The sequence below is a fragment of the Choloepus didactylus genome, chromosome 6, assembly GCF_015220235.1.
Source record: "Choloepus didactylus isolate mChoDid1 chromosome 6, mChoDid1.pri, whole genome shotgun sequence".
NCBI classification, from domain to species: Eukaryota; Metazoa; Chordata; class Mammalia; order Pilosa; family Megalonychidae; genus Choloepus; species Choloepus didactylus.
Window position 1 is genome coordinate 18,337,341 of NC_051312.1, and position 12,297 is coordinate 18,349,637.

A 12,297-nucleotide genomic window follows, 5' to 3' on the forward strand; every position below is an offset into this window, starting at 1 on the left:
CCACCAAAATAAAAAATAATAATAATTTCATTAATATCCAGCATTACCTACGGTTGACCCAATACGGCCTCACTGTCATGTGCACAGAGTTAAGGGAGCCCCAGTTCTCCGCTGCCTGTACATCACAGGGAGCAAAACTTTGGGCCCTAAGAATAGAAGTCAATCCCCTGGCGCCACCCTGAAGCCACCCTCTCTTACTTTTCTCCCTTTCTCACTGTCTGGAAGGTAACAGTGTCGCGGGAAGCCACGGGCGCTGAAACTCTTCCCGGGGTTTGGGTGTTCTGGCCCCTGAAAGCAAAAGGAAAGAAAGCTCAGGGCATTTTTCAAAAGATTTCTGACAAGAGGTAGTGCAGGCTGAGGCTAATTCAGATATTGATGACAATAATAATGGCCACAGAGCCTAGACCGAGAACAGACCCAAAAAGCAGTGTGGGTAGTGGTTTTTAACATACGAGCTTTGGAGTCCTTGGACCTGGTCTGGATGCAGAGCTGCCACCTCCAGCTGTCAGCTGGAGTCCTCTCTCAGGACTTGGGTTTCCCATCTGTTAAGTGGGGATAAGGTGGAATACTCGCCTCCTGGGACTATTAGGAACACTGAGTGAGCATGGTGCCAGGGAGAGCTCAGGAAAGTTTATCATCCTCCTCCTAGCTCTATTCTGTCTCTTTTGTTTTATAAAACAGGAAAACTGCAGCCCAGAGAGGTTAAATGACTTCCATAATGTTAGCGGCCCAGGTTTCCTGAGGCTCACTGAGAACCGTTTATCTATAAATCTCTGGGAAGGACTAAAGGGCCTCCAGCTAAGAGCTAGGCCATCAGAATTTTCTGAATGATTCCTGTGGCTCCTCTCCTTTGTCCTTGGGGGTTTTTGTTTGTTTTCTTGCTTAACAATATGAATTAGGATATTCCCAAGTCAAAATCTCCTAACAATATATGTAAACTGTAATCATCTAATACAAACAAGCAATCTCAGGCCATGGGGTGAGAAAGAAACTGAACTGAAATTTAGCCAGAACCCAGTCTTCCTAATCATCATCCTGAATGGATTCCTCAGCCCCCTTGAGAAGCTGATGAAAGCAAAGTGTTTTCTTCCCCTAACAATATGCATATGTTCCCCCCTACACACAAATGTTTGCCTACAGTTTCTGAGCATTTGTGTCCTTTTCAGGATCTGTGGCATCCTGTTTAAAAACCCACTCAAGATGAAACCAATGTAAAATTGATAATTCCATGCATCTGCTGGTACAAATTCTCATACAGATGACTGGTAAACATGTCCTGGCTGAATAAATGAGTGAGTGAGTGAATGAGTGAATGAATGAATGAATGACAAAACTGCCAGAGAACCCAGATTTTTCATATTCTCTTATTATGGACAATGGTTCCAAAATGATTAAAAATTCAGTGATTTTTATTTTAAAAAAATAGGATTGAAGATCCTCTATGAGGTGGCAAATTGAACAGCATGATTAATAGAATGGCATATCACAGAAGTGAAAGATCATCATGTGCTGGAAGAAGAAACATCTTCTTGGAGTCCTAGGACATGACTGTTCTGAATTTCATACTGATACGAAATCACTACAAATTTATAATACCCCCACGGCCATGGCTGCTTCTAAGCCAGCCTGCCTGACTGAAGGGCCAATTCCAATAGCGGAATTGCTGACTGCTCGTCTTCTGCCAACTCAGATGCCTGCCTGGCACTGACCCAGTGAGGCTGCGTGCCTCCTCCTTGCCCATCACTGGGCAGAGCTGTCACGACTCGGCGTCAGCCCAGCTCAGAGCTTTTCCCCCAGAGAATCGTTCTCTGCAGCAAAGGCAGAGCTTAAAGGTTTCAACTCATCATGGAACCCAAGGCCTGTGGCCCCTGGAGTCTTAAGGGATGTGGCACTCAGCATCCAGCTACTGGCTCAGGGGTGAGTCTACAGACAGAGTGGCTGTGCTGACTCGATAGCAAAGAGATGCTTGTTGCTTGATGTGAGTCTGGGTTTTCCTGTAGGAGCCATGGCATCCTCAGAGGCAATATTCAGGCACCTCTAATACCCTACTGCAGGCTCTCTGATCCTGGAAGTTAGAAAATAAACCTCCTCCAAACTGGTTGCCACAGCCCAGTTTTGGGGCACTTCAGGTTGTTCTACTTCCTACCACGGCCATCATCTCTTCTGATTCCCATATTTTCATTCACATCCCTATCGCCTCCACTGGCTGCCTCTGGATCACTCCAGATGTCTCGCCTGCCCCCACATCCCACTAAATCTCTCTCTCTCTCTCTGGCCCTTACCTCATTCAGGACCCATTCCCCAAGCCCAGACTAATGCAGTGGTTTCCTAACTGACCTTCTGTCCTCTGGTCATCCTCCACTCTTTTGCCCGACTGGCATCCCTGAACCACAGTCCTGATCACACACCCGACAACCTTCAGGGAATCCCCACAGCATGAGAAGGAGAGTCCACGCCTGACCCTAGCATTCAAGGCCCCCTATGGCCTGGCCACAACCTTCCTCCATTCCTCGCCTTCTACATCACCTGCATACTCTCTGGCACCCACCGTTTGCAAGTCCCAGGCCCCAAATTAAAGTCTTCTGGATTGCCCTTCAACATCCTCACTTTCTCTCCTTTACAACTCTGCTGTGGCCTCCAACTAGAAAGTCTTCCCTCCATTTCTTCACATCTTTCAAGGCTCAACTCGGGAGCCCCCTGCCCTAGAAAGTGTCCTCTGACCCTCCTAGACAGACCAACATGAGCCTCCTTCTTACCAGGGCAATACAGTATTCAAATAATGATGGTGACGAGGCATTGAGCACCTTAGGGCTCTGCCCAGCTCCATACCAGACACTTAAAACATTATCTCCCATCCTCACAGAAGCCCTACCTGCCTTTGTCCCTGTACAGGTGAAGAAACTGGGCTCAGAAAGGTCGAGAGAGTGTCCCAAATCTCTGGCTAATAAGGAGTCAACCTGCGTCCATCAGATTTTGAAGACCTTGTGTTTCCCACTTTGTCCATCCTGCTCTCTGACCTTATCAACACCACTCTTAGTGCACGCTATTTTCTGGCTCTGTAGCTTAATGAATGGTGTCAATTTATTTTTCCAACTGGTTAATTAAGTCCCTGGAGGATTGGCCATGTTTAATTCAATTCTTTTGAAGGCTATCACACCTCCCTGTTGTATTTCCTCCACAGCACTTATCACTATTGTTTGTTCATTTATTTCCTTTATTATTTTCCTCCTCCCGCTAGAATGGAGACTCAAGAGGAACAAGGACTTTGTTTTCCTGGTCACTGTCTCCCCAGCACCCAGAACATGGCTGGCCTGTAATCCATACTCAAATGTCTGTCAAATAAAAGAGAAAAATGGAAGAAGGAAAGGAGGAGGAAGGAGGTGTGAACAAATAAACACTGTTTAAATAGGTGAATCCAGTAAGTGCCCTAGAACTTGAGACATTTAGAAAAAGCTTACACGTGTGAAGGAAGGGTCACATTTGCATTTACTGTTTCTCCAAAAATCATCAGAGGAAAGGAATGGCCACAGAAATAAAAGCCAAGGAATATCTATCAAATTACAAATGCAAATAACGATTGGACCAAGAAATTCACTTCTAAAAAATTATTCTACGGATATGCTCGCGTCAGTACAAGGTTATTCATTACAGCATTATTTGTTGTAACAAAAGATTGGAAACAATCCAAAGGCCCATCAAATGGAGAGTGCTGAATATAAATTATGGTACATTTATACAATGGATTATTGCCCAGATATAAGAAAGAATGAGGAAGCTCTCTCTATACCGACATGGAGAGATCTACAGACTATATTGTTAATTGAAAAATGTAGGGTGCAGAACAATGTCTATAGTATGTCACCCTTTGTGTAGGGGGGTAGATGCAATCTTTATGTTGTATATGCACAAAGAATCTTGGAAGGATGCATAAGAAAGTAAGAACAATGGCAGCGGTGGGGAGGGTGAGAGTGGGTAGGTAGGGACAATAGTGGGAAGGGGACTTTTTACAGTAGAGCATTTTACACACACACATTTAAACTTAATCCCAACCAAGGGTAAGGGGAGGTTCACCTGAATCCCAGGGGGGATGCTGTAGATGATCCGGATGGTTTTGCAGTCTGGGTGGCCAGGCAAGGAGTGGGGGATGAGATGATACTCCATCTTCCCCGGAGGCTGGGTGCCTGTCTTCACCCCATAAATGGTCTTACAAGTTGGACACTGCAAACTCCCATCCTGAGGGGGCGAAACCAGAACAGCTGGATTGAAAAATGGTTTTGGTAATGACCTCGAAACCCGACCCCAAAAGCCACCAGAGACAAATGGGGCCAAAATGTACAAAATAATAAATAACAGACAGTTATTTGGGTCTCCCTGCCCAACTATCTAGCCCGTTTCTGTATCTTCCAAAGTAACAGGAGATAAATTCCACAAACAGTCCTGTGGTTGCTTCGAGTTACATACCCCAGAAAACCATGTTCTTAATCTTAATCCATTCCTGTGGCTGTGAACCCATTATAAATAAGACCTTTTGATGGGGTAACTTCAGTTAAGGTGTGGCCCAACTGGGTCTTAATCCTGTTACTGGAGTCCTTATAGAGAAGGTCACAGAGAGAGAAGCCACAGGAAGCAACCAGGGGCAGGAAGTTAATGGAACCCAGAAGAGGAAGAAAAGGATGACACCTTTGTCACATTGCCATGTGATAGAAAAGCCAAGGAACCCCAAAATTGCCGGCTAACCAGAAGATATTGACCCCAGGATGCAGCAAGCCTTCTAATCCCTGAAACTGTGAACCAATAATTCCTGTCATTAAGTCAACCATTATATGGGATTTGTTTCAGCAGCCAAAAAATTAAAACAAGCCCCTATCTCCATGCTAAGGGGGATGTAAGAGAGGTCCTTGTCCTTGAGGAGGAAACCATCTCACCAGGGCAAGGGTACATGTGGAGTCCTTATTTAACCACTAAGTACCAAATGAATGGAACAGATGGCAAGCACTCTAGAGCGGTGACTGCCCAACCTGACTGAGCATCAGAACCCTCTGGGGAGCTTGTTAAAAATAAAAGTGCCTGGGCCCCACTCTAGATCTACTGAGCCACAAATGAGAGGCTGCAAAGTAGAGTGGTTAAGAATGTGAACTCTAAAATCAGACTGTCTGGATTTGATTCCCAGCTCTGTTAACCACCTTGTCAAAGCTGTGTGACCCCGGAAAAATTAATTAACCTCTCTGAGTCTCGGTTCCCTTATTAGGAGAACAAGGAAAACAACAGCATCTAACTCACTGGGTTGATGGGGGAATTAAATGAGTTAATCCATAGGAATTGTTCAGCATGTGGCATATCTAAATGTTATTAGTATTTGTATGATTTCTATAGCAAGTCTAATGCTCATACAAGTTTGGAAACCACTAGTATGAAAAGAGAAATTAGGCACCATGAGCTGGAGGAAATGAGGATGACTAAAAAAAATGGTCCTTTGGGAACAGTTATGAATTGGCTTAGAAGAATGGAGGATAAAGTGTGCAGAAATTACTTAGAAGGGACTGATGTATTCCAGGCACAGGAAAGAGTGTGAGCAAAGTCAATGAGTTAGAAAAAACTCAGACACTGGAAAGACAGAACTATCACAGAAACTCCCCGAGTCCAGAAACCAGCCCTAATCAGAGAAAACCACCCCACTGCTAGTTAATGGACATGGCAAGCATCACAAACAGCCTTGCCCTCCTCTACCAGCGGCATTCTAGGCAGGGATTCCCAGGATACTTTGGCAACAGTATCTGATACCTTTGAAAGATCAATCACAGGTGTTCTGAAGTTGTCCACAGAAAATGAATTATACCTGAAAATCCCCAGGTATCAATGCTCACCAAGGGCCCAGCACCATGAGCTTTCACCATCACTGATGGGGGCCCATGAGCCATGGGCCAAGACAAAGGACAAATTCCGTCAGAATCCTCATGGGCCTAAGTCCACACCCCTCAGACTATTCATACATGGTGGAGACTGGGGGACTTGGACAGCCTCTCAGACTCCCCCAGATCACCTGGAGGCAGCCCTGGCAGGGCCCTCGTGCTATTCTGGGGCCCAGAGCGGAGGCAGCGGCAGCCCCAGGGCCTGGCACTCACCTTGTTCCCATTGTTGTACATGGCGACCAGGCAGTAGATGTGGTAGATGTGGCCGCACCTGGACAGCTTTCCCACCAGGTCAGGCTTGACCGTGGGCTGCGGGCCCCTGTAGCCCGAGGGGGCCATCAGGCGCTCCATACAGATGGTGCAGTCCTGGGGAGTGGGAGGCGAAAAAGCAGAGAGGTCCTCAGATCGCACCAAGCCACGGAGGCCAGAACATCTCCATGATGGTTCCCACGTGGACTCAGAGGCCAGAAAAGCTGGTGTCACGCCTCTTCTAGAAAGCTCACAAATCAGGGTGCATGTGTCCTTGGGAATCTAAGTACAGTTTTGTCTCACTTTACACAATGCAGAAACTCCTAAATAATTCCTGGAAGTTTTCCATGTTAACTTGGGCTTGCCAACTAAATCAGAATCTCCTTAGGGCTGTGACAATGCATTGTCCTTCCTTTGTGTCCTCCAATGGCCAGTGGAGGAAATGAATGATTGTTGATAGACACACTGACACGTTCTATTTAAACCGAACTTTTGCAAGGGGAATTGTATTTCAGAGGGGATTACTATTTAAATAAATCTAAGACAGGGTTTCTCAACCTTGGCACTATTGACATTTCCGGCTGGCTTATGCTTTGCTCTCAGGGAGCTGTCCTGTGCACTTAGGATATTTAGCAGCATCCCTGGTCTTTACCCACTAGATGCCAGTACCACTCCACCGCAGTTGTGACAACCAAAAATATCTGTGGACATTGCCAAATGGACCCTAGGGGGCAAAAGTGCCCCCAGTTGAGAACGAGTGACACATATTAAACCCACTTTAAAGCAGCCCCTACGGCTTATCGTACTGGTTTTCTTAAATCCAGACCATCACGTTAAGGTAGGTAAAAACGAGCGAACAGCCTGCTGAATGGGGAGTGGGAGAGGTCAAGTCACAGTGGCAAATCTGAAGGCAGGGAGATCAGTTCTGACCAACACTGTTCCAGCCAGGACTTAGAAAGCAGCTCTTGCACATCCTGAAAACGATGGCAGAGGACATGCTCCTGGGAAAGGGAGAGGCTGATCCCTGCCCTACTTCCTCCTCACTCACCTCATCTGGCGGGTGCCGGACTTTCTGCAGATACTTCTTCAGCACTTCTTCTGGGGTTTTGCCTGTGGGGACAAGAAGATCCATGGACCACCAAGACAGAGAAAAAGGATCAAACAGTCGCCTAAGCAAAGCAGAAGGGGGAGTGAGAGCCAAATCCAAAGCAGGAGAGGGGAGAACCCTGAAGATGAAGATCTTTAGGAATTCATTCTACATCAGATTTAAGAATTTGAATGGGAATACAGAGGGGAGAAGAGCCAGAGAGGGTCTGAGGAGGTAGGAGGGGTTCGGATCTGCCTTTCCCTCCTGCAGTCACTTCCCTGACATGGTCAACAAACTTTTTAACTGAAATAGGTCGAAAAGGGTTGTCTCCTTCTAATCAAGGAGCCTGGACTAGCCCAAAGGATCTAATGAGATAACAGAAATGAAAGCGCCTTGTGAAGTGTTCAATGTTGAGTAAACATTAGGTATTCTTACTGCACTCATTTAACCATTTCCTAGGAACTGTGTCAATCTACAATGTGGCATTCAAAGTAAGATTTCTTTTTTTTTAATGGGAAACCAGGAAGTCATGATCCAGAACTTCGGGGCAATCTTCCTTGGCTTTTAACGGTGCTGTCACTGCCAGCAGATATAGCCCAGCAGCAGGGAAACGGTGGGTGGGCTGAGAAGCATCCTCACAGGTTGCAATGATTTTGGAACCTCTTTGGGGACTGGACTCTTAGGACACAGCCAAGGCAGAGGATGGGCTGGGCACAGAAGGGAAACAGATCAGTGCTACCTGAGGCCACTCTCTAAACTTCTCTAGGCTTCAGTTTTCTCATCTGTAAAATGGGGACTAGTAATAGCACAGGCCTCCAGGGCAGCTGTGATGACTAAGTGAGCTAATGGATGCACAGCCCTTCAGCAATTTGTCAGATGACACATATTGGGCCCTCATCTGACAATATCATATTGTAATAATATAACAAGAAGAGTGGGAAGGCGATTTCCTATCAGACTACAAGCAGGCAGTGTAGTTCATTATAAGCAGGGACATTTCAAGAGACTGGAAAAGCCGGATAAGCATCTGGGGTAACAGATCATGCAGCACTTGAAAGCTGGGATGCAAGCTTTTCCTTCCACTGCATGGCATCTAAGCATGAAGCTTCTGTGAATTGAGAGCCCATCACTTCCCTGGCCCTGGCTAAGGAAACTATACTTATGATCTGATTTTAACTTTACAATAAGCTTATAAGGCAGGGGTTTTAGGGGTGAAGGTCACAACATTGAACCACAAATACCAGCAATTAGAAGGAGCAGAAGCGGTGCTGAGGAGGGGTTGTGCAAAGCTAGGGAAGTTTTGGCACTGACCCCTAGGTTGCTGGGTCTTGGGGAGGTAGGGAGGGGTTCCTGAAGGAGGAACATGTGCCAGGGGGTCTGGAGGCTCTCAAGGGACACAAGACAGTGGCTATTTCCCAATTGTCATGGAAGCATTCCAGGGCCTCCCTGCTGGTCATGAGCATTTTTACTCTATTGCAAACATGAGAAAACAGGCTCCACAGGTTACACAACTTGTAAATGACAAAGCTGAGATCTGAATCCACTCTTTTTGGCTCCAATGCCAAAGTGATCTTTCTCCCCCAGCACATTTTTTTGTGTGTGCCTCGTTTTATATTGTTGTGTTTCCATATTTTTGCATTGCAGATTCTTATTTCTTAAAGTGTTTCCATTCAATCCATACACAACCCACTTTGGTATAATCATCAGAACAGGTGTCAGTATTAGGCTCACGTAACAGATGCAGAGATCAAGGCACTTGAGGATGGAGGCAACGCAAGGCTGGGAGGAAATCCTTCTGACTCCCAGTCCCCTAAGAGAAGGAGGCCGGTACCTTTCTTGGCTTGTTTTTTGGTGGTCTTGCGGCTTGTGTTGGAAACCCCTGGGATGGATTTTATTTCACTCTTGCTGACCGGGGGCGGGTGTAGGACCAGCTTTGGCGGCCTGGTGAGGCACACAGGCAACCCCGCTGCACTCATGAGGATCCCAGTGATTCCTAGAAGGGGCAGAGGAGGGGTGAGCAAGGACTGAAGAATTAGCTCCTCACTCCCCAAAATCTTTCCTCTCCATCAACCTACTCTGCATTCCAGCAGAGCTCTCACAGGTCATGGATTCCCTTCTGTACCCTCTACTTTTCCCAGAGATTTACTCCTCCACTCACTTTCAATAGCAGGCTTTGCTTTAAGCAATCAATTCTCCCCAGACTTCTCCTGCACTCTCAGGGCAACTTCTGAAATCCCCATTTGTTTTCATTAACATCCAAATTCTCTTGCTTTTACAAATGCTCGTTACCTATTTCATTACTTTCACTTTTACATCTGCAGCAACAATTCCAGCCCCATGTTTCTCTTACCTGCCAAGGCAGGATTTACAGGGCTGGACCCATTTAAGTTCTTCACTGGGACAGTGGGGACCCTGTGGAAGGAAAGAGCAGATATATTACGGCTTTGACAGGCAGGGGAAAATGGGCCAGGATTGGGCCCTGAAACTTCACCCACGGAGAAGAAACTTCACCTTTCTTACAGAATCTACCTAAAGAAGTAGTAAGGTCTTATCACAGCAGTCAGCAGTGACACCTTCAAAGCCTAAGTCAGACTAAGTCACTCCTCCACTCAGAACTCGGCAGTAGCTCCCCAGTTTACTCAGGGTCAAACTCAAAGTCCGAGCAAGGACCTACCTACACAGCCCTATATGACCTCCCACCCCAGTCCCCTTATCTCTCTGGCTTCCTACTCACGTCTTCACTATGTCCCAGCTCTTCCTCACACACACCAAGCCTGCTCCTGCCTCAGAGCCTTTGCAAATGCTGTTCCCGCTGCCTGAAATGCCCTTCCAGCAGGTTTCTGCATGGCTCCCTCCCTCAACTCCTTCATTCTTGGCTCAAATCTTACCCACATAACTACTCCTCCATCCCACCCTCTTATCCTCTTTTATTCCATGAAATTTATGGTTTTCTAACTATATTATCTCACCTTCTAGAACTTAAGCTCTACAAGAACAGAGGGTTTTGTCTGTTTTGTTCAGAGCCTGCAACCAGTAGGCACTCAATAAATATTTTTTGAGTGAATGAAGAATAAAGAAGCAGGTCCAAGCCTGAATGTCCAGAAGCAGCATCTAAACAGCTTCTAAAAAGGCACAGTCCTAGGCTCAGCCAGAACCTGCATGGGTGGTACACAGGAATTTGTATTTTTACACAGCTCCCAAGAGGATGCTGATGTAGCTAATCCCCAGTCCAACATTTGGAAACCATTACTCTAACAGTTGTCACTTCTTTTCCTCGAGAAATATAAATATCAGGAAAAACCACTTGTACTTTCTCCCCTCTCCCAGCAACTCAAGCCAGGCTGGAGGAGGGGGGTGGGGTGGCACAGCTGCCCGGGAGAGGCGAGGCCTCCCACAGTGCTGGCTACAGAAAACATGGGGGGTGTGGGGCTGGGTCTTGTGCTATTCCTTCTGCCACTGTGGCTTCTACAGCTGGGTCTGGAGTCGGTACACGGGCATAGGAAGGTCAACGGACTGGATCAAAGAGGACTCTGGAGGCCAGACAGCCTCAGAAGCTAGGGGGTCAGTTCTGGGGGGTGGCATGGCACTATAGAAAGCAGGAAGAGAGCATTTGTTTATTTATTTATTTGGTTGTGTGCCCATTCAAAAAAGTATTTTTCGAGCCCTAGTTTGTGTTGGACGCTATGCTAGATGATGGGAACACAGCAATGAACAAGACCCAACCCAGGGCCTCAGAGGGCCTTGCCTTGTGCCAGGCATCTGTATGTTATAATCCTTCACGCATACAGCTCCCCTTGTACCAGGCATGGTTCTAACTTCACAATGTACCAACCTGGTTACTCCTCCCAGCAACGGGTGCAGCAGATATGAATGAGGGCTAACCCCATTTCATAGACAAGGAAGCTGAGGCACAGAAAGGTTAGCAAACTTGACCAAGGTCACACAGCCATGGATCTGAACCCAGAAAATCTGGCTCCGGAGTCCACTTCTTAACCAGCACCAGGTCGTTGTTCTTGGGTCTTATGGAAAATTGTAACATCGTAGGTAACTGAGCATGAAGCTCAGAGAATGTAACGAATAAACCTTGTAGAGGAGAAAGCTGGAATGGAAACCCACATAGGTCTCTGTGGAACCAACCTGGCACCTCGAGGCTGAGCAGGAAGGTCAACCAAAGGCTATTCTTCTCCAGGAACCGTCCCCAGGAGAAATCATACCCTGATGGGGGGAAGGGACAGCTGACTTCAAAACAAGGAAACCTGGACCAATAAAAGGGGACCCAACAAACCTGATACTGGGCTCCACGACCTGCCCCATGGGGCCAGGCACGGTACAGTGCACATCAAGTCAGGAAAACCAAGCTCAAACCCCAACTCTGCCTGTAACTCCTCACTCAGTCAGTGAGCTTTCCAGAGCGTCCCTTTCTCTATCTATAAAACTGTGAGGGAGCTGGGTTAGAAGACGCCAGAGAGATTTCTTGATCTCCCACCCCAATACCTAAGAATGAAGTGGCAGCCTAAGCCCTGCTGAGCTCAGAACCTTCTCCCCCAGCTCCATCCAGAGAGGCTGGGAAGGAGGAGCTTCCCCTGCTGCCCACCAAGGGGCAGTGTCCACAGCCAGCCCTGCACCTGCATCCCCCTCACCATCTCCAAGGCCCCCCACTTCAGCTGATAAGTAGCTGTGATCTGGGTGACAAAAGCTACCTTTGTTCTCACAAACTGGACTGGCAGGCTTCCACACCCACCCAATCTGGTCAACCAGGAAATAATCCAATCCCCAGAGCAAGCTTCCCAGGCAGCCTGCCATCAAGGGCAAGATCTGCATGTGGCCCCTGGTCGCTCATGTCTACTGCGGTGCCAAGATGTGGGACAGGTGCATGGCCCCTCCACGTCAGGGAAGGGACAGTGTGGTGGACAACTGGTCACTAGGATCTGGGTGGCAGCAGGGCTTGGCAATGTGGGGCACTATTTACTAGAGAAATACAGAAGGGTACACTGGAAGGAGCACAGAACAGGGAGTCAGGAAATCTGCAGTCTAGTCCGGTTCAGTAGCCTC

The 12,297-nt window shown here is 47.2% G+C and overlaps 1 protein-coding gene across 3 annotated transcripts in view; it reads right to left on the reverse strand.

Moving 5' to 3' along the window:
* Nucleotides 1-12,297, reverse strand: part of DTX4 (deltex E3 ubiquitin ligase 4) — a 61,029-nt gene that overhangs the window by 5,769 nt on the left and 42,963 nt on the right. For all 3 annotated transcript variants that reach the window (XM_037838326.1, XM_037838324.1, XM_037838325.1), the window contains 6 exons: nt 9,596-9,657; nt 9,077-9,238; nt 7,207-7,268; nt 6,123-6,275; nt 4,072-4,233; nt 199-288 (listed from right to left, as the gene is read on the reverse strand). In XM_037838326.1, the coding sequence (XP_037694254.1) occupies nt 199-288; nt 4,072-4,233; nt 6,123-6,275; nt 7,207-7,268; nt 9,077-9,238; nt 9,596-9,657 (691 nt within the window). The remainder of the gene's footprint in view (nt 1-198; nt 289-4,071; nt 4,234-6,122; nt 6,276-7,206; nt 7,269-9,076; nt 9,239-9,595; nt 9,658-12,297) is intronic.